The following is a 23,058-nucleotide window of genomic DNA, read 5'->3' as shown; positions in this document are numbered from 1 at the left end:
CTGATGAACGCTGTGGATTTGTATGGTAACTCTCCTGGAATTAATAGCAGATTGGTCAAAGCAAATTACCTAATGAAAAATAATAATTGTCTTTTTAAGAGGTTTTAATTGAATTATGCAGCGCCTATTTTCTGTGGGTAGATATCTCCTTAATTGTTCTGTGTTCCTGGTGCCAAGTTCTTTTTCTCATAGATTTTTCAGATTCTGGGAATGTGTTTCATATATTGAAGGCTTAAAGACCAAAGGATCAAGCCTGTTTATTCAGCTCAGGGCCAAAGATATGGCTCATGAAGTCTAATAGTTCTAAAGCATTCATAATCTGCTATTTAGCGAAATAATGTGCATTATCCAATTTTTTTTTTACCCTGTTGCTTCAATTTATTGTAATTGTTTGCCGTTTGGCTACAATATGCTTGTAGTTATTGTACATCATCCTGATATATAAGAAAAGCTCATCCTGGTGACCATGAGTTGCAAGTGTATAGTACATTGCTAACATATATAGTCAGGATGGATAGCGCTGTTACACAGATTACAAATCGAATTTGCATTGTAAAGAAATAGGTATGTTCCAGGAAACACGAATCTGGCGATAACCCTATAGTACAAATTACTTATTTAGAACCTAAAGGCCCCTTTACATTTAGCGATGCACCAGCGATCCGACCAGCCATTCAACCCGGTCAGGATTGCTGGTGTATCGCTAAATGATCGCTAGTGAGCTTTCACACCTGAAGATCTCACAGCGATGCAGCAGCGACGCAGCGCACGATACTCACCTTTCACACGCAGCGATCCTGGCGTCCTCCCGCCCGCCTCCACGCGTCACTTGTCGGCGCCAGCAGGAAGCACCCGAGAAATGGAGCCGGACATTCTCGCGCGATCAGCGATGGACAGGGGGGGAGCCAGTCGGAGGTAAGTACCACACATAGCGATATCGCTAGTGATTTCGCTATAACGTCACAAAATCGGTGACGTTATAGCGATATCGCTATGTGTAAAACCCCCTTAAGATAAAAACAGAATGGGTAAATACTCTGTAGTAAGTATATAAGGAGTAATGGTACATGTAAATAACATACGCTACTTAGTTAACAATGTTTTGATCGAAAAAGCTTAAGGCTATGTGCACACGCTGCGGTTTCTGCTGCGGATCCGCTGCCGTTTTAGCCGCTGCGGATCTGCAGCAGTTCTGCAGACAGTGTACAGTAGCATGTAAATCTATGTGATTTACAATCTGCTGTGCACATGCTGTGGATTTTTAACTGTGGAAAAGCTGCGGTTTTTAATCCGCAGAAAGAAATGACATGTCACTTCTCTTCTGCGGATTCTGCTGCGGTTTACCATCTCCTCCATTGTAGAGGTGCTAAACCGCAGGTCAAGCCACAGGTAAAACCGCAGGTCATTTTACCTGCGGTTCCGCAGATACAAATCCGCAGCATGTGCACATAGCCTAAAAGCCATCCCACCACAACAAGGTGCACCCAATCGGGACAGTACCTAACTCTTGTAGTTGATATCATTGTGCGTCAGCAGATGTAAAAATAGATAAAGGCAGAACAGGGCTTGGTAGTAGTACTTTGGACTTTGGTGGTGCCAAATTTTATAAGGGTTGGATATTTTCACCCCCTCACCCACAGATCATCCTGGATGACCAGCGTTATGCATCGCTTCTTCTTAGAGCTGCAACCTACATAACATTAGCTGAGAAAGACAGAATTGAATCATGTGAACTGCTCATGCGCTGTGCTCTGCTCTCAAGAAGCTAGCTGTTATTTTGGGAGAAGAGATTCAGAGACCTACTGGGAAAGCTTAAGCTTGGGAAATGTAACAAAAATGTCCCCTGTAAAAAAAAAAAAACAAACAAACAAAAAAAAAAAACCATAATAATAATATAACACATTTACACACCCTTTCCAACTCTAACTAGGATTACGGCTGAGGCTTGAGTTGGGGGTAGGGTTAAATTTGAGGCTATGGTGGTAAAACAAACACAGAAATACAATGTAATAAAAAATAAAAAGTGAAGAAAATATAGTAAAGTGTAACTTTTTACTCCTAAAATTTTATGCAAGATGTCAGCAAAATGTAAAAAAAATGGGGCAAACTAAACTAACATCAGTGTTTTCTTAAAATACAATACATGTGCTTTGGGGATAAGGGATTCAATAGTGGACTGGTGGATGGGACGCAGGGAGTGAAAACTGTCTGTGGGGTAGGAGGTTCAAAACACCTTACCCAAGAGCTGGCAACCCAGACTACGGCACTGGTCAACCGGACATTGAAGTCTCTAGCGATTACTGGTATTTGCTACCGTTTTCTTAGTGGTGTAGCAGATGGTGATCCAGCTGCCTATATAATGCCTGGTAATCCAGCAGATACCAGAGAGCAGGGGCATTTTTAACACTATGACATAGCATTCTTTTCTATCTGTACACAGCTCTCTTTACTGGATATGGCAGTGTCCTATCTACTTAATTTCCACTACTGTGTAGGCTCCAGAAATATAGTCCGGTACTGGCGTTCACTGCCAATTACACGTAAATCATTATAAAGGCAAATTTCGTACTGAGGATTGTTTTATCTATATTTGTTTTTCTGCTTTACTAGTTACATAGGCTAAAGGCGCACTTACATGAGCCAATTTCTGCTCAGAAACTCGATCGATGACAATTTAATGGATGTTTGACATAGGCCAACACAGACAGTATGGGGACAGAACTATCATTTATAAAATTGTTCTGTCCCTATACAATGAGCATGGTATAGGTAGCACATCCTTTTTTTCACAGTGTGCTGCCGGCAATGATGCTTTAACGGCCGTGTAAATGATACAATCAATCCACAAACAAGGGTGTACACAAGAGGATGATCTGAAATTAGGATTCTTGTGAATGCTCATTTGATCATTATCCATCTGTGTAATTTTGCCCTAAAGAATGCTTTAAAGGCAGTGCTATCACTTCTCTGAAGCAACCAATGATGGGTATACCTGATCACTGTCATACACCTTCTACCTGAAGTGACATACCATAATGTTTGTGAAGCCAGAATAAGGTTGTCATGGTTAAACATGAGGTATATATTATTGTGTTCATTGTGTTCTATATAAGGATACAGAGATAGATATTGGCTAAAATGGTACAAAGCTATATTTTCCTGTAGCTCGATATGGACAGACAGAATACAAACATTACTAATGTCATATCTGTTTATTCTGAGAAGTCAGTTCAGACATTTCCTCTAAAATCAAAAATTCTTAGTGTTGTTCTTTAGTTGTAATTGAAACTCATTCCAGAATGTCGGAATGAGTGTAGCATGAAATTAGGATTGGGTGGGTGAGACAGGGCAAAGGGTTTACAATCTGGCCCGCTTTGCCCCAATAGGTGGTTTGAACATGTCCTATGATATAGCTTAAATGATATTGACTAGATTTTCACAGAATTTATCTCTTATTTCTCTCCTTTAAGAGCTCTCTAAGAGAATGTGTCTTCTCACAAGGCCTAGTCCTTCACACAGCATTTTTTGACATTTTCATCAGTCAGTATCCGTGTTCCTTTACTCCATGGCAGTGAGATCATATGAGTCAATGAATATAAACGTGACTTAAAAATGATCAGAAGCAGAGCGCATCATGGTTGTTCGTTCGCTGAGATGGCGGCATATGTTTGAGTACGTGTTTTTCGAGTATTGTGGCTGTAGTGATGGAGAATCACGAGTAGTTGGAAACATTGATGTGTATCCTGTCACGCTGTCTGGCATTTTAATGCATTAAATATTTTGGCAGCTTGATAGGTTTTTATATGCTAGCTTGTTGGCAAAGCTAAACTGTGTGACACAAAAGTTCTAGAAACAAAAAGCTGAGAGACATTTTTAATCTTTAGTTGTGGTTGCTGTTTTTTATTCATATGCAGTTAGAATATTGTCTATTTGAACTATGACATATTGCTCCTTAGGTTCTGAACGATGACAATATACATAATAATGAGAGTGATATATCTCTGCCGAACCATCCTTCTCATCAATGGGGCCATCTAAAGGTGTCAGATCTATGCCATTTTTTTAGGATCTTCCTCTTCCAAAATGTCTGAGGTTTTCTGATTCTTTGGGGCGCTCATGAGCTGCTTACTCTGTAGTATAACAGCTTTATAATCTTCATGGAGACTGAAAGATCAAATGGGACAACTGAGAGAAAATGCTCATTAGATAATTACACCAATAAAAGACAGGATCCGAACTCTTGGAGAATGCTCGATCATTTCAGTTGGGCTGGATTTTGTCGTTTGTTGAATCGTTTGAGAACGATTACCTGTCAACAAAAAAAAAAAAACGTACAATGTTTATATATATATACTGTACTTGTTATTTCTTTCATAGTTCACTAAATATTTGGATTCCCTTTAAAGGGTTTGAATGTTCAAAACGTATCGATGATCTATTTGTAGAATAGGTCATCAATATCAGATTGGATGGGGAATGACATTGGGTGTTATTTGGTCCAGCGGCTATCGAATGTAAAGACTTTGAACAGAGGTGCAAAGCATAGCTCCATAAAATATGTAGCAGTCACTGCCAGGTTCTGCAGTACTATCCAGTGGCCGCTTTGAGCAGAGCAAATAACCATTAGCTCGAGGTGCCAGATGCCAACATATCTGGTATTGATGTCTTACACTATGGATAGGTCATCAGTATGTTGTGGTCGGGCAATGTGTATTGTGGAAAATGCAATTGTGACGGAGTGTAAAGTGTGTACAGTACAGCTATATTGGTGATGGGAGACACATGGTAATCCAGTCTACACTGCCATGTGGGAGACATTTCTGAATCCTGAACTGCAAGTTGGATGCACAATTTTTGGTTGTGAAAAGATCCTGTCAATGACTGGTTTAGTTTAGTTTAATTGAATTTCCCAGCTGCCAGATGAGAGGACATTCTCATCATTTCTTGTCAACCCATCAAGTGTGGAACAGAGGAAATAGCTTGCATTAACTGACGGCCTAATTCCCGCAGCATACATCCGTTAAGTACCAGTGTGCACTGTCTGATAACAGTGGAAGAATTATGTATGATGTAACCAATAGATCTGCCGAGTAGTCTAAGGCCAAACTAATTGCACTGACTTTTACAGTGTGAAGCTGGTTGATAGAGTTAACCTTTTGTCTGCCAATTTTGCTTGACTTTCTGGTCTACAAACACTATTATGGATCTATTGAGCTGAATTTACTCAATGAAACTTTTGTGTAGTTTCTATGTTAATTGTACATTTTGCTATGCAAGTGTGGCTTGGCTTCTGCTGGCTATTATTCATGACTGTTGTATCCCAGTTTGCAAATTATGGGTTACGCGCGAACATGAAAATTCAGCTTTCTTAAGCTCAAATAGAATCTGCCAAATGAACAGGTTTGGAGCCTAGAAATAGTATATATTCTAAGTGAAATCATTCCTTTTCCCATTTAATAGCATTCAATGGTGTATTCTCATCTTGCATATTTATAGTATATTCATATAAAATGTCCTAAATGATATGGGACCCACATCAATCTTGAGAACTAGTACCATAATACTCACTGCTATTTTTGGATAAGTGGTAAGAATTCCCATTTATTACTATGAGAAATCCAACCCCTTCTCCGCTGTCAGCACTGCATGATGTAGCCCATTTCTCATCATAGACATGGGCTCCATTGATCGGACTTGCATCTACTATACATTTATGACATATCCTATGGATACGCCATACGTATATGAATGGGAATACCCAATTAATGGTCTGTGACTTGGCAGGACATAAAGCAGTCTGACATTTTCCATGCATACTACTTGTCAGGTTACCATTTCGGCAGATGTTCACCTGGGTGTTGTCAGTAATGTGAAGGTGTGAAGCTTTGAAATGTCCAATGCTCAGTCCTTCCAGCTATTTCCTGTCATTCTCCAACATTACTCTGTGAAGTCAACCACCTGCTTCTTTATATCCATGTTAATATTGACAGACAAAGGAGGCATCTTCTTTGAATAACAGCTAGATCGGATATCAGCTAGCACATATATGTTTCCACGTCCCAGGTGGAAGGTTTATTCTAAGCTAAGCTTGTATGAAAATCCTGAATATTGATAGAATAACAATGCCAGTCTTCATATGACATCCATGATTTACGATCCCTGCGTCTATTAGGTGCAGAAGAAGGCAAATGTATATTTTATAGCGCTTTCATTTCCTGTGTTGTTCCAGAGATTATGGCATCGACCATTTTACAAGAAGTACCTTTGTATCTGAAAAGAAAACCTCCTTCAAACCACAGAGAGATTTCTGTAAATCTTGTTTTAATGCATCGTTTTTAGCATCTGAATTTCCAATATTTGTTTTAAGCGCTCTGAATATGAAGCATAATTGCTTAAGGGGAAAAAAAAGAATTTCTAAAAGAGATTTTGCATATGCTAGATGTCTATCTATGTATAAATATGGCCATATCTAAGCTTTCAGCCTGAGCACAAACTACTGTTGTATTGTGTGCATTAGGCCTATTGTACACAAAGAAAAGCTAACATAATTCTAGAAAACTATTTCATGGGGGAGTGCAACAGCTCAATAAATAAAGCAATCATGTAGCGCTAAGCCTAAGGTTGTAGACACATGTCTTGGATCAGCTTTTACCTAACACAGTAGTAAGCCACGTGACATCATCCTTTTCCCTTTCAGATGATGGATGACTTTTTCTTTAGCTTCTTCAGGTTAAAGAGACACATTCAACTTTCAGAACCTTTTTTTTTAATCTCCCATATAATTCCCAATTACTGTATATTATTACCATATAAGATTTATTCCCATATAAGTCATTACCATGCCTTGCATTGGACATAGTGACATTATTATTATTATTATTTATTGTTATAGCGCCATTTATTCCATGGCGCTTTACATGTAAGGAGGAGTATACATAAAAACAAGTACAATAATCTTAAACAATACAAGTCATAACTGGTACAGGAGGAGAGAGGACCCTGCCTGCGAGGGCTCACAATCTTCAAGGAATGGGTGATAATACAGTAGGCGAGGGTAGAGCTGGTCGTGCAGCGGTTTGGTCGATCGGTGGTTACTGCAGGTTGTAGGCTTGTCGGAAGAGGTGGGTCTTCAGGCTCTTTTTGAAGGTTTTGATGGTAGGTGAGAGTCTGATATGTTGTGGTAGAGTTCCAGAGTAGGGGTGATGCGCGAGAGAAATCTTGTATGCGATTGTGGGAAGAGGAGATAAGAGGGGAGCAGAGAAGAAGATCTTGTGAGGATCGGAGGTTGCGTGCGGGAAAGTACCGGGAAACGAGGTCACAGATGTATGGAGGAGACAGGTTGTGGATGGCTTTGTATGTCATGGTCAGGGTTTTGTAATTTAGTCTCTGGGCAATTGGGAGCCAGTGAAGGGATTGACAGAGGGGAGAAGCTGGGGAATAGCGGGGGGACAGGTGGATTAGTCGGGCAGCAGAGTTTAGAATAGATTGGAGGGGTGCGAGAGTGTTTGAGGGGAGGCCACAGAGCATGAGGTTGCAGTAGTCAAGGCGAGAGATGATGAGGGCATGGACTAGGGTTTTTGCAGATTCTTGGGTGAGGAATGAACGGATTCGTGAAATATTTTTGCGTTGAAGTCGGCAGGAAGTGGAAAGGGCTTGGATATGTGGTTTGAAGGAGAGATCAGCGTCAAGGATTACTCCGAGGCAGCGAGCTTGTGGGACTGGGGAGAGTGGGCAGTCATTTACTGTAATTGATAGGTTCGTAGGGGGGGTCACGTGAGATGGGGGAAAGATGATGAATTCTGTTTTGTCCATGTTGAGTTTCAGAAATCTAGCGGAGAAGAAGGATGAAATAGTGGACAGACATTGAGGGATTCTGTTTAGTAGGGAGGTGATATCTGGTCCAGAGATGTAGATCTGTGTGTCATCAGCATAAAGATGATACTGAAAGCCATGAGATTCTATGAGCTGTCCCAGGCCAAAGGTGTAAATAGAGAACAGCAGGGGCTCAAGGACTTTGTGGGACCTTGTGGGACTCCGACAGATAGTGGGCGAGGTGAGGAGGTGGTGTGTGAGTGGGAGACGCTGAATGTCCAGTCTGTTAGGTATGATGAGATCCAGGATAGGGCCAAGTCTGTGATGCCGAGGGATGAGAGGGTCTGTATTAATAGGGAATGGTCCACTGTGTCAAAGGCAGCCGACAGGTCCAGGAGGAGGAGGACAGAGTAGTGTCGCTTGCTCTTGGCGGTTAAGAGGTCATTGGTGACCTTAGTAAGGGCAGTTTCAGTGGAGTGGTGTGACCGGAAGCCAGATTGTAAGCGGTCGAAGAGGGAGCAAGAAGAGAGATGGGAGGACAGTTCAAGGTAGACGTGTTGTTCCAGTAGCTTGGAGGCGTAGGGGAGAAGTGATATAGGGCGATAGCTAGATACAGAGGATGGGTCAAGAGAGGGCTTTTTGAGGATAGGTGTGATGGAGGCATGTTTAAAGCTTGAGGGGAAAACACCAGTTGTTAGTGATAGGTTGAAGAGATGGGTTAGGGTTGGGATGAAGACTGTGGTGAGGTTTGGTATGAAGTGGGATGGGATTGGGTCGAGTGCACAGGTGGTGAGATGTGATCTTGAGACTGGAGAACAAAGTGTTGCATCAATTAGATAGTATTATTAGGTTTCCTCCAGATTTCCCTGCAGGATTGAACAAACCCAGAAGCTTCACATCACTGTGATTGATTACATTTTCATCCATTTTTGGTCATTTTCTCCTACTGGATAAACAGTAAAAAAGCGGATAGCACAGATGACATATTGTGAACCATCAGTGTTTTTCAAAAACTATTGACTTGTACATTCAATAAAAAAAAAAACATAGAATATATGAGCAGCAACTATAATGAATATATATTTTATCTGACAAACACAGGCAAAACCCGACATCTCAATGAAACACAAAGTCAGGTTCAGATGAAAAACTGGGGAAAAAAAATGACAATTTTTCAACGCCATAGACTTGATTGACTAGGCAAGTCTCACATGAAATCCAGAAAAGTATGTATGCTTCATTTTGTTTTTCACATGGACACTTAATCTAGTAAGTGTTAAGGGCCTGTCACACTAAGCGATATCGCTAGCAATATCGCTATAACTTGTGACGTTATAGCGATATTGCTAGCGATATCGCTGTGTCTGACACTTACCTCCGACCGGCTCCCCCACTGGTTATCGCTGATCGTGCGAGAACGTCCTGGACTGTTTCTCGTCGTCAGCTTCCTGCGGCGCTTCCTGTGGAGAGACGAGCGACGAGCGTGGAGCCGGGCGGGAAGACGCAGGATCGCCTAGTGTGACAGGTAAGTAGCGACCCCCGTCCCCAGCGATGTCGCTAGTGAGATCTGCCTGTGTGGCAGCTCACTAGCGACCACTTAGCAATGTACCAGCGATCCTGACCGCGTCATATCGCTGGTCGGGATCGCTGGTACATCGCTAAGTGTGACAGTACCTTCAGACCAAGATCCGATGAGAGTATTCTATGTATGCGTGCCGTCCGTGTTGAAATCTGACAGCACTCAGACATCACGTGGACCAATTTATTTCAATAGAACTGTCCAGATGATTGTTTTTTCACACAAACCGAGAGTTGGTGTGAAAAAAAATCACAACATGCATTATCCTCTTCTGTTCATCTGATGAAAGTTGACTGTTCAAGTCTATTGGTGCACAAAAAAAAACCGCATATCATATGGATCGGTATTGCATCTATTTTTTAAGGGATTAACATAGGAAAAATTATTTGGTCTACAGATGTGAAAATAAAACGGACATACAGACGACACAAAGATGGCGTAGGTCGGGAATACAGGTGACAATAAAAATCATCCATTTTTTTTCAGGATGGAAAGGGACGTTTTTTCTTACTCTTGAATGAACCCGCCCAAAATAACAGCTATTGCCAGAGATAACTTACAGATATCTGATATTAGAAATAAAATATTCCCCAAAGCGATTTGTCTCATTTATCACTCATTAAACGTAATGAAGATTGGAAAGGAGCGCTATCAGCGGCTGTATATTAGCAGGAATATGCCGTCTTTACGTCCACTATGCATGTCTGGTCAAGTCCAGGAACTGCACATGCAAAGCCTACGAGATGCTCCTCTGCTCAGATATGATAAATGGTTAGAGGAGCGCTAAGCCGTCAGCATACATAAGGAAACACTCTGGATGCTGACATTATGTTTATGTTCGATGCTTACTTAATCTTGTTTATCCTTTATAACCGTCTCCGTGGCCCTTTATGGAAGATTAATGTCTTGCACTATTTACTTTACGCATCACATACACACTAATGCAGCTTCTTTCCAAATTCCAGAGCCCATTTTATTGAAAATGCCCTATCATGGTGGAATCACTTAACCTTCCGAGCTTGAGTATTCACACCTTGCTATCCGGACGTGTGTAATGTACTGCTGTTAATATACTATATATTATTATATGTGTAACATAAAGGCAATTGGCTTAATACATCCATCTCACTAGATTGTGTAGACTGTGTGCAGTCAGGCAGTATATGACCCTTTCTCTCAGCACTGTGCATATTATACACTTCTATGTGGTCATTGATCCATTTTATACTCTAGCATACAGAATATATAACTCATAAATCTAGGTAATCAATAGAAGCTGGGCCTGATTCTGTATGTATATCATTTGGACATGCAAAATGGGGCCCATTTATCAGCGCGGTAGAATTCTTAAACAGTGCATACGTAGACTAAGTGGGGTTAAAATGTACCAGATTTATAGTGGTTCTCGCTGATTGATACATGTCGTGTATTTTTAAGGTACATGCACTATTTGAGTATTTGCAGATGATTTTTCTGCTGAATGTTGGCATGAAAAATGCTGCCTAAAATGCTTGCATTTTTGATGCGTTTTTACTTGTGTTTTTTTTCCCAATTAATTTGAAAGAGTAGGAAATGCTGCAAAAGTGCTGAAAGAATTGATTTGCTGCAGATTATGGAATTCTAGATTTGCTTATAAATATTTGCTTTTGCAGAGATTTTGAAATTTTAACAAAGACTGTAACGTAATTTTTCCCGTGTCACCGTTTTTTTGCGTGTACTCATGTCTCAAGTTGACAGTCGTATTGATTTGCTCTTAAAAAGGTGATTCTAGCTATTAACTTCTTTACTGAAGTCCTCAATGTACTTAAGCTCATTGAAAAAAATTGAGATGAATATTCACCTTTTGCCAATCTTAAGTCTGTCACTCTGTTCCTCTAAATGTATCATACATATTTAGAGGGTGGGTAAGAGTTTGGTGTTTCTTATGTACAGCTCCAAATTATGTGCTTTCCTACAAAATACCATTCTTAAATGATTCTTGCTGGCAGCCACCACAAGGGCACCAGTAATGTGGGAAACTCCAATCCCATTAATACTGTATTGTAGAAATACTATGTATTATATTGTGATCTCAATACTCGATGCTTTATGCAAACACGTGTGTGGTTATTATATCTTTGTGCCCAAATTACTATATGCACTAAACAAGAAAATTGTACATTGCCTGTCCATAACTAATTTATGATTTCTTTTACAGGTCCGACATAGATGGTGTGAGCTGGTTATAAAACATAAGTATACCGCATCTTACAAGGATGTGGAGACATTTCTACTCCAGGACCAGGTGTGTAAACCCCTTCTTGAGTTGTGTACTATTCATCTTACACAATGTTCTCCTTGTTCTCATGGTAGACTACCAGTAATTTTCCTGTAAGTGAATGTTCCCATAGGTGTTACAAGTTTTGTAAGGTTAGAAAACAATAAGCATCACACTAATGCCTCTTCTTCTATAGTTGAAACATGCATAATACAGTATATAGATGTCTGACCAATATTATTTCTGACAAACACATCTACATGTAGGTTTTTGATGATAACCTCCTCATGATCACATTTAGGCGAAATGAAATACATTCTGCGACTGATCCCTGACTTTCACAATGTACATTTTATATTTGCTTCATTTCTTAATACCCGTCTTATATTAATAATATATCAATGAAATTGTTCCTGTGTGAAACAGTGGAAGGTTGAAATACGTTAATGGAATTAGAAATGATGGACCAGAATTTTATGTCCCACATTTATCACAGTTGTGTGCTGGGAGTTATTCACATGTATTGGATAATTACAGAGGAGGTATAACAACAAAGGTCAAGCTGAATGGTTGTGGCACATGAGGCAGTACCCTAGTATCCTGAGATGAATTTTGCATGGCAAGCATAGAATGAAGCATGAGTAAAAGCTACACTGATTTGATACTCATTATTAATTTTATGTGCCTCATTATTATAGTTTCTGATCCTTAAACAAAAATGAAAATTACATGAAGAAACCTAAGCATATGTACTGGACCCGGTAAAGGAAGTACCAATGTCAAGGGATATTTGTGTTTTTAATAACAAACTGCAGCTAAGAACAAAGATTTTCTGAAAGGTGACAACCCTTTTATTACTCAAGAGAGACCTGCAGTTCTTTGGTTGCTCTACTGATATGTTGTGAGTTATGAATTTGAAGCCCTTACAACATTGTTCACATGCTCCATTTGAAGAGAATTGCTTGTTTTATGGTCTGATGGGGTCCAAGATTTTTAGATTGGGTTCACACCTTCCAGCCACATGATGGTAATAAGGTGCATGGCCAATAACCCACGTAGTGTTCTGTGCTTGGCACGCACAGGTGAAGCCAATGAACTACTGCACTGTAGTCAGACTATGACGACCCAGTCTTTGTCGTCGTAGACTTATATTACTGACTTTTCTAATTTCTCTTGAATCTACAAGAAGTGATTTAGAAAGTGGTTCATGCCGAAAGAAAACTTATGTATGTTTTATAAATCAATTCTACTATTTGCAATTTACAGAAAATATATCATAGCAAATTATCCTGTAACTTGTAATAATGTACTATTTTAAAGTTCCATACTCCTTCAATAGCTGTCAGTCAAATGCTTGATTATTGAACATCTATTAAACTCGTTTCCCTAAACTTTGTGTGGCAAAGCGTGCAAGAGTATTTTGAAAAAGAGAAGGAATGGCTGTTAAAATTCAAGATTATCAATCCTTTCTTTTAAAAGGTCATCTGATAAGTGTGTACGCACTCTGATTGCAGACTTCTAGATCCTTAAGCTGGAGTCACACATAGCAATCTCGCTAGCGAGATCGCTGCTGAGTCACAACTTTTGTGACGTAACAGCGATCTCACCAGCGAGATCGCTGTGTGTGACAGCGATCAGCGACCGGCCCCCCTGCCGGTATCACTGATCACTGCAAGAAACCTCTGGACATTTTTTCGTCGCTGGTCAGCACGCAGCGCTGCGTGTGACAGGCGGGAGACCAGCGATCAGCTGTAAAAAATAATAAAAAAAATGAAAAATATTCTTACCTTCCGACATCCTGCGCAGCCATCCCGCCTCTCTCCACGCTCCCGGTCCCAGTGATCCTTTGCACGAATGACCGCGAGACGTCGCGCTCCCTTGAGACTGTGACATTCTCGCGGTCATTCTCGCAAATTATTACTGGGGCCGGGAGCATGGAGAGAGGCAGGATGGCTGCACGGGACGTCAGAAGGTGAGAATAACAATATTTTTTATTTAATTCTATTTTTTTACAGGGATGGCATCAGCGCTAACGAACACAGCGATGCCGCGCGCTCGGCGTCGCTGTGCTAATCGCTGGTGAAGCTGTCTGTGTGACAGCTCACCAGTGATCACATAGCGACTTACCAGCTATCCTGACACCTTGATATCGTTGTCAGGATCGCTGGTAAGTCGCTATGTGTGACTCCAGCTTTACAGAGTATGGATCTAGAAGTCTACGACTAGACTTCCTTGGCATCTCTCAATAAAAGTGAATTGAGCAAGGCCTAAAACGTCAGTTTTGAATATGCACAGTAGAGCAACTGAAGACTTTTCTCAGAAGAACAGAAAACATCTTTAAGATGCTTGAGATCGGAAGATTCATTCAACATTGTTGTAATGTCTATGGGTGAGCACCTTTACTTTATGTGCGAAGGGACATGTTTTGAAATTGGTTAACATTCTTGCCTTTGGTGCCAACTCATCTACTTCTACCACTTTAATGCTAGATTACATGATAGCTGCTATCAGAAGAATCATATGGTGTGAATTTTTTTCTCTGGTTTCAAAATCCAGGTATTATTCAAGATTAAAGTGAAACCTTTTGATGGGGTAAACTGAAGAAATGACAGTACTTTTCTATTTTTGGTCAATACATTTTAGTTGGTTTTGGAAATGTTAGTGAGCAAATATGTTTCCTTGTATAATAGTCATAAAGTCATACATTCATAAAGATATTGGCATTAAAAAAACTGGAAACTGAGTTTAATAAAGCTAATTTTACTTGTGAGGCATTGTTGCCTACTTACAAATTTGCAGCATAACTGGATGTATATATGAAGCCTGCTGTACATAGACCGAGCTTTCTTTGGGTTGTTATGCCCATACATCATGGTGTCGTAATTTGGATTTCTTTATGGAAACCTTTTAAAGTCTTGGCTATTTTGTGAGTAATAAAGGGTGTAGTCTTAATGGGGTGAGAATGGGATGGGAACTCTATAAGTGTGTTTGACTACAGAATCTTCTTTTTACTGAAGTGTTTACTTGTTCTTTTCTTCTTAACAGGCCATGGGTGTGTATCTCTATGGAGAATTAATGGTGAACGAGGATGCCAGACAGCAAGAACTTGCACACAGATGCTTTACTGCTGTCAAAGATCAAATGGATGTATCCTGTGTAAAAGTGGTGGGAGAAATGTTGTTTTAATGGATTGACTTCCATAGAACAATGCTGTGACTGAAAACGGCCAAACTCTCAGTGTGGTCATGTTAATGCAAGTTAAACTGGATAGGATTAAGTTGTGAACCATGGGTGAATTACTTGTTCTAGAACAAGGCCGTACTAGGAGCCTGGCCTCCAGCACATTACCTCAATGTTAGAAGCTAAGTCTGTGTGGCATGTTTCAAGTGCAAGTTGAAAGATAGTAGGTAATCCTAGTCTCAGACTGTCTGTAATGTATCATCCAGCATTTTTACATTTCTATGCAGTAGTTAAAAATAAAATCCTTTTACTACTTTCTATAAATTTATCACGTGCCTACATATCTTTGTGTCTCCAAATGATTCCCATCCTTTACAGTAAAAGTTGAGATATGAAAGTACAATATTATAGAATTGGAGATTTTTACTTTAAATGACTAATGTATGGCTGCTCATAGGTACAGTATACAAGATTTGTATAGATGTCAGATCCAGTCTTTATTCACACTATTGTGTGATACAATGGACAGTTTTGTATACAGACGTTTCCTTATTTTTTTTCTTGGCTCTACATATCTATATATGTGAGGCTGTAAGTTTGGGACAGGAAAGCCATAATCCAGACCGTGAAATACACTCTTGTGGACCCAGCATAAAAACCATTTTGATACTCTGTTGGGAGAGGTTAATGCTGTACATGTCTGTGGTTGTGATGTGAATGAAATCTTGTGGAGAGTTTTGCTAACATGTCATGATAATGTAGTGACTTTTTATGAGAAAGTAGAGTCGTTGATGAAATTTGCATAAGGGTGTACACGTATATATATTTAGTACCATAAACTGAACTTGGTCTCATCATTCAATAGTAGGATAGTCTTTGCAAAATACTGTAAGACTTTTGGGATAATGTATCCAATTTTGTATTTGACACATACATAATACACACCCACAAGCAGTTTCTGTCACAGACACATAAAGGGACCAATGTACTGTCATTATACAGGGGCCCTTTTCCAGTCTACGTCCGCCACTGTATGTATGTGTATATATACGTGTGTGTGTATGTGTATATATATATATATATATATATATATATATATATATATATATATTATAATATATATGATGCTTACTCATAATCATCATACAACTAGTGAATAATGCGAAAACACTTCATTTTTTTTTTTAAGTTACTCATTGAAATGAAGTTTTAGTGTCAGGCATCACAGGAGCAATATTTGAATACCCTGAGGTAACCTCGGTGCTGTTTGCACATGAAAGTGTAACACATATTCATTTGGTTTGGTATGAAGGTCTTCTGTAGTGCAGCATACTTCAGATACTTGTCTAATGAAATAACACAATCAACAGACTCGTTGTCCTCGTCGATGTGGAGGGTTCCCCTTATCTAGAGATTTTGACTTTGGACACAGAAAAATGTGTGATGTAGACGTATGGAAGGACAGAGACGCCACAGCATTGCTTGAACCAATTCTAGTGACTAATATCATTTCACTTAGAGTTGCATGGATGGATGTAATGAACACTCCATTAGAGCTTGCAATTAAATTCTTAACTCTCCTTCGCAGGGAAAAGCCATTTGTGAATTTTTAGCATTAGCTATGGAGAGAATATGTAGGTGAGATAATCCAAAATGCATTCCTGTAGAGGTGATAGGCTGAATGTTTATCATGCATAGAAAGTGAAAAAGTTTTTCAAGTTCATTTATGGCCGCTTATTGCCCTAAAATAGAATGGGAAAATTTGCCATTAATACTTAAGTCTCTGCACCACTTTTCCTGACATATGAATATGTTGGAAAAAGTTGATGGAGCTTAAGAGCTGTGTTGAGCATGATTTCTATCTGAAATGTCTTTTTAGCCCACACCAGTTTCTTCAATAGGGTTTGAACCCTGTTTGTAGATCTCATGCATGCCGCAATTGAGAGGAAGGACTGTCACATTGCCAGGATAGTGCGTCAGTTTTAGTGAGTATAGACCAGGATAGGACAGACATACTGGGGGTATCTTTATTAATGCTGGTAAAATACCTCCTGACTCTTCCTCAACAGATGATGTTGGGGGAGATAATTATGGTGTAGTTGAAATTGAATTGTCTGATCCTTCTGTTCTCTTTGGAGATAAGCTCATGGATGCTCATCTGAGCATGCATTTGTAGGGTGGCTGGGGAGAGTTTGTGGTCAGTCAAACAATGTTCAGCTGACATTTAGTTATTTCACCTACTAGATTATATTGTGTTCTCATTCTGCTGTGTTCTTGAGTGTTTCAATATCTGCAATTATGTCATGTCTGCTTCACAGGTGGACACTGACACCTTGTGACCCCTGTGCAGGAAGTGTGTCTGGGCCCCCTCCACCTCTGGGCTCCGGTGCAGGTGCACCGGCGGTATGTCCTATGTCCACCCCTGGTCTGCTTGTATCACTGTGCATGTTGTGCTAATGTGTCATATCGGTCCTTGAAAGAAAGAAAGAAACACAAGTAAGAGTTTACAACAGCAATGAGGAAACTGAGGAACACTACAGAATGAGCTTTGTATGTGTATAACAATTTTTTTCTTTTTAACAGCCCTATGAAGAGTTAACAGCATAACTTTCCCTTTATACAGTTAACATCTACTCCCTACAGACCACATCGGTTTTGAATCCCTGTAACTGACACAAAATAGCAGTCTCTTCCAAGATCTTTCTCATGATTACATGTAGTGTGTGGAATTATGGCCATGGAAGATGAAAGGAAATAGTTTGTGTAATTTTCTGTTTTGTAGTAGTGATGTGGCTGTTTGGGTTCCTGGCATGCTGATTTGTGAGTTAAGATTAAAATCACATTGCCAGGGATTACCACACAGCCATGTCCTTGGCTGCTGCAATGGAAACACCAGCTCTCTTCACAAATTGGGACCATAAACGTAAACATACTGAAGAAAGAAGAGTGTTACAAGCCTTTGAGGGCAGAGAATGAGAGCGCACTTTACACTCTCGGCGTTGGCCTTTCTAGCAAGGTGCAGAGCTTAGCTGATTGGTGAACAGTGATTAATTTCCTCTTTGTTCACAGTGGCTAAGTTCTGCACCTGAAGAGAGGGAGAGATGGAGCCGGCACAGGATGACGGTGCTATGTTATACTGCGGCCTGTATGGACATATCTGGAGGATGGAAATCTGCCAGAAAAAAGGGGCAAAGAATGTAGCGAAATAATCTTTTTGTTCTTGTGATATATATTGTCATTGGATATCGGAGGCTAGTGTTACCCGATGAATCGGAGTGTGACCAAACTGTGTCATCTAGATTATTCCAGCAACTTTGCGAGACCTTGGATCAGTCGTGGTGCATTTGTAGCTGTACAACATTTTCCACTTCCTGCTGTCCTGCACATACGATGGACCCGTCCTCTTGTGCCTACTGAACTGATATCAGTTCTACCCTAAACACTGGCTCAGTTCAGCAGGAACAGGAGTCGGGCCCTTGAGCAATAAGACAACTGTTCCAATGTGCTGAAAATCTCCACAAGATAAAGCAACGTTAGGTTTGATGAATGTTAGCTGTTTTCATTCCTGTGTTAACGTTATTGTTACTATGTTGTACTAAAGTATTGTTTTACATTGACAGCAAATGCATTTTTTTCTATACTAAATATTAAATTCTTTCCATAATATAGTGACATTTCTTCTTAGAATTGTACGTGTATTAACATTTAACAAAATCCTTATTATAGACTTTTTGAACATGTATAACAGGAGAAGAAATGTAATGAATCCATGTAATGTTGTAATGTCTCAGTGATGCTAATGATCAGTAGATTTCTATACAGTGGAAATTTGTCTTGGCTCTAGAAATCGATGTGTAACATCTTAAAGTGCTCTGATCTGCTTTACTTTTATTTGGTAATTTACATTTTTACTAATTCTAGTAAATTCTTAATTTAATCTAAAAATGGATTATTTACTACTCTTTTATTGGAGTGAACAACTTATCAGTATTTTGTATTTATCCAGGTCATGTTGTCTGGTTTTGGTTCTTCCGATTAGTTAAATATCTAGATTTATGATAATATCAGAATTAAATGATCAATCCATATACTACCCAGTGCAGCAAGAAGGACTGGGTAGTACCATTTGTCCTGGGAATGACCATTATATGTACCAATAATGGCTTTCTTACTTAACAGACTAACCCTTGGCATTTTTGCTTCTGGAAAATGACACTGCTGGTAATTATTTGGAACTAGACTCTAAACCTATAATACAAGTTTGACTAAAACTTTTGCCTCTAATAACATCAAGTGTAGTGAATGAAAGAAGAAAACACAACAAAGCCATACTATGAAGCCATGTGACACTGTATTATATACTTTTTAAGCAAAAATAGGGTGAAATTCATCAAGACTGCTGTTTTATGCACCAGCTTTGATCAGAATCTCACTGCAATAAAATGTCCTAAATTTCTGGTGCAAATTAAAGTAAATGTATAAGGCTTGGTTGGACATGTTCCTTCCTGTTAACCACCGCTCACATTTTTTCTGGGAAAAGTGGCCAGCCCAGCACAAATAGTTGTAATGTTTTTATACAACTATGGTGTAAAGTAATTGATGAATTCCCCCAATTTCATCCTTCCTGTGGCGGCTCCACTGCCAGCAGCTTTCACTCTATACTGTTAAGTGAGCATTTCACGATTTCTCAATTTCCAAACCCTGAAGCAGTTAAAGGAAGACAGAACATGTGCACAGCAATGGCGTCTTAACATTGCTGTGCCCTATGTTCATTTTATGGGCTGCTTTTATAGCATATTTTCAAGTGGATTCCAGGCAGAATTCACCTGAAAAAGATGTCGTTTGCACATGGCCTCTCAGTCTGAATAATGCCTATTTGTTTTGTATTTTATTCCTATAAGTTAGCACCACACCTAAAGCCCCCGTTACACACTGCGATATCGCTGCATGTGATACTTACCTCCGACCGACTCCCCCGCTGGCTATCGCTGATCGCGCGAGAAGGTCCTGGATCATTTCTCGTCGGCCACTTCCTGCTGCGCTTCCTGTGGCGCCGACGAGCGAGGCATGGATGCGGGCGGGAGGACGTCAGGATCGCCGCGTCTGACAGGTAAGTATCGACCCCTGACCCCAGCGATGTCGCTGCTGAGATCTGCCTGTGTGGCAGCTCACTAGCGACCACTTAGCGATGCACCAGCGATCCATATCGTTGTCTGGATCGCTGGAGCATCGCTATGTGTAACGGTACCCTAACTCATTCTGCTGTGAAAGATTAAAGTAAACTCAAGTACATCAAGAAGTTCTAAAAATCATCTATAAAATGGACTTTTATAAAAATGTTGTGTGAATGGTAGATTATATCTTTCCTTTCATATAAATCTCTAACATCTGTTTGTTATACTCTTTTGAATTTAAAAATGCACAAAAAAAAAACTAAAAATTATCCCATGTGAGTCCAAGACTATGTATTATGTAAACTCTGATTTTACAGTCATCTCTGTACCCTCGCATGTATTTTCAGTATACTGTTCCTGGTTACTACAAAACATGATGGCTATAAAAGAATAAAGAAACAATAAAATAGAGCTAAGAGAAAAAATGATAAAATTTGTATCTTTCTCCATGGCGTAACTTGTCTGCACGCAATCCGTGTCAAAAATTGTACAATTTCCCCTTGCAGGAAAAACTCCATAGAATGTCCATATTTTTATTATGTTGAACTTCTATTCCAGCCTTTAGCTAATAGAGTTTCATTGACCTGCCCATCAAAGCAAGGATTATGTGACTGTTAAACAATCAGCCGGCAGCAGCATTAACCTGGGGACAATTACCGATTATAATTATAGAGCGCCGCAGCCACGCACATTAAAATTAGACGAGGACAAACAATGCTTTCTAGTTAAATAATGTTGTGTGGACGTCATCCTATTGTGCGCAGGAAGGATGTGTTACAGCACAAGACACAAGAGGGTTAACTTGTTATAATGGCGCTGCATATGCCGCACTCTGTCTGCTTTGTTTTATGCACCACTCTTATCCGTCTAATGGACAACAATTGACTTATTTTCTGGAAGTGCAGACTGAATCCGGTATGGAGTTTGGACATGTCTGCTAATAGCACAAATCAGATTATAACATTTTACTCCATGCAATTTAAGATCATTTCCTGAGCGTACTGAAAGCCTCAGCCGACAACAGATCTTGGCAAGAATACAAAAGTTAATTTCCGATTAACCCCTCCCTTACAGACCTGCTCACTGTTTGGCTTTCAAACCATCTCATAAACATTTTACATTTGTAATACTGCGAGTTTCTCTTTCTCTTGCCGATTATGATGCAAAACACACACACACACAAAAAAAATAAAACACTTTTTATACTATTCAGGGCTGTGGAAAGTCTTTTTAATATCATCTAATATAATCTTGAATTTTATAGACTTCTACATTGTCATGCATTGTTTCCAGAATTTTTTTTTTTTTTTTTACCTATAGAGAAGAACATGAAATGAAAAAGAGAATAAACACTGTCCAAACCATTCAACATTTGGAGTAATATTGAAAGCTGTAATAAATGTTTAAAAATGGTACAATTTTTATTCAAAGAGCCAGAGTTATTTTTCTTTTTTTAATCACAGGCTAATAAAGCAAGAATTTCCTGAAAAAAATCGGTGTAAAACCACCTTAGTCAAGAAATCTGGATTATGATTCAGTAAATTTTTATTACATTAATATATAATTTATTAAGATATTCACTGTTATTATCTTCATGTTGTATTCTTACTTCAGCTGCAATTATTCTTTATTTTGAACTGTATCTTCTGGGATTCACCGTGCTCCCAAACCAATTATGTTGTATTAATTATGAATGATTGGAAGTCAAAGCCCTTCCTGCGTTACCAGCATCATTGGAGAGTAGTATAATCCTGCTCGCCATAAAACAAGGCGTTTGGGCTTTCATCCCACTATTAGGAAAGACATCATTGGAAACCTGATGGTCAGCATGGATGGGAGAATTCTAAACATGTAAAGTTACTTCCTCCAATCCTTCTGGGTTCAAGGTTTTTTCTGTGGCCTTAAAGCCCTCAAAGTAAAAATGGCTGAACTGCTGATTTTGGCGGGATCGCGTGATATCCAATAAGAATGAGGATTCCTGATTCTCAACTGATACAAGTAGTCGGGGGAAGAAGGATCGTGCATGTGGGATTTAAACGCTTGATCCTTTTGTTATGCCTGGAGATAATCCACTGATCAGAGGTTTCTGGCACTTATGTTAGGGTGCTATCTATCCAGCGTCATAACCTGTTCAGACATGTCGACTTCCCATGCGCCCAGAATAATCAATATTCTCATTCTGTGCACATAGACTGTCATTGTTCTCTTGAGCACAGATCTTGTTCATACAAGGTCTTGTGCTGCCGAGAACAATGATTTTTGACCAAGGCTAAAAATCATTTCACCCAACAAAAGTGTTTTGCTCCTTTGGCAATTGATTGAAAGCCTGTTTACACTAGCCAATTGTATCTAAGAATGCTGGTTTCCCTATAATCGCCCAGTGTACCCTTATTCTCTGGAGACCAAGGGCTCATGCACATTTTTGTAGATGTCAAGAAGGAGAAGCGTCTGCCTGCAGCTCTCTCTGTATGGCCACCTTAAGACTATATAGGTCAATAATAGATTTGATCTCTATAGATGCTATATATGTCTAGAAGTTTTCTATATTTTAATTACAGTCTATAAATATGTTTTACTAGTTTTCTATCTGTTCCCCTTTCCTTACAAGTCAATAATAATAAATAAATTAATTTTTACTCTTGTACCATCTCTTTTGATTTTCCTTTATACATTTTGTAAACTCTTGACCATCTGTCTAAATGAAAATAGACATGGGGGCTTTTATGTTCATCTGAGCCGAAGCTCACACTATGGTGTACTGTCCATAAGTATGCCGACTGGCCCATAGTCCTCAATGGGCAAGCATATGTCAAAAGGTTTCCTCTTACCATATGATTAGGCAGATTTATACATGTATCATAGTAATTCAGTCATGCAATGACGAACGTAAAGGGAACCTAACAGCTGATGCATGCTGCCTGATTTCAGTAATATATGTTCAGCTATGAAATGCTGCAGTGTTTCAAAGAAAAACATAGATTAATATCCGCTGGGCACCGAGCCACACAGGAGACTGGTTGGATAGGTGGGTCCCTGGTGGCTTCTCACTGCCTGCT

At 39.5% G+C, this 23,058-nt stretch overlaps 1 protein-coding gene and 1 long non-coding RNA gene across 14 annotated transcripts in view; both read left to right on the top strand.

Moving 5' to 3' along the window:
• The window catches only part of AOPEP (aminopeptidase O (putative)), a 767,795-nt gene extending 752,639 nt beyond the window's left edge, over nucleotides 1-15,156 (top strand). For 12 of the 13 annotated variants that reach the window (XM_073545970.1, XM_073545966.1, XM_073545974.1 and 9 more), the window contains 2 exons: nucleotides 11,589-11,675; nucleotides 14,694-15,156. In XM_073545970.1, coding sequence (XP_073402071.1) covers nucleotides 11,589-11,675; nucleotides 14,694-14,834 — 228 coding nt within the window. In that variant the 3' untranslated portion in view covers nucleotides 14,835-15,156. Of the gene's footprint in view, nucleotides 1-11,588; nucleotides 11,676-12,346; nucleotides 13,452-14,693 lie in introns of those variants that run through there. The other variant, XM_073545976.1, reaches the window with a different exon arrangement.
• Nucleotides 15,157-15,996: 840 nt separating this feature from the next.
• On the top strand, nucleotides 15,997-22,651 carry LOC141049482 (uncharacterized). The gene is made up of 2 exons (XR_012220364.1): nucleotides 15,997-16,466; nucleotides 17,147-22,651. It is a non-coding gene; the product is annotated as an uncharacterized lncRNA (long non-coding RNA).
• Nucleotides 22,652-23,058: the final 407 nt, after the last annotated feature.

The sequence above is a fragment of the Dendrobates tinctorius genome, unplaced genomic scaffold, assembly GCF_039654945.1.
Source record: "Dendrobates tinctorius isolate UK_male_01 unplaced genomic scaffold, ASM3965494v1 ptg000144l, whole genome shotgun sequence".
NCBI lineage: Eukaryota > Metazoa > Chordata > Amphibia > Anura > Dendrobatidae > Dendrobates > Dendrobates tinctorius.
The sequence above is the reverse complement of the archived record's forward strand: the minus strand, read 5'-3'. Positions and strand labels throughout refer to the sequence as shown.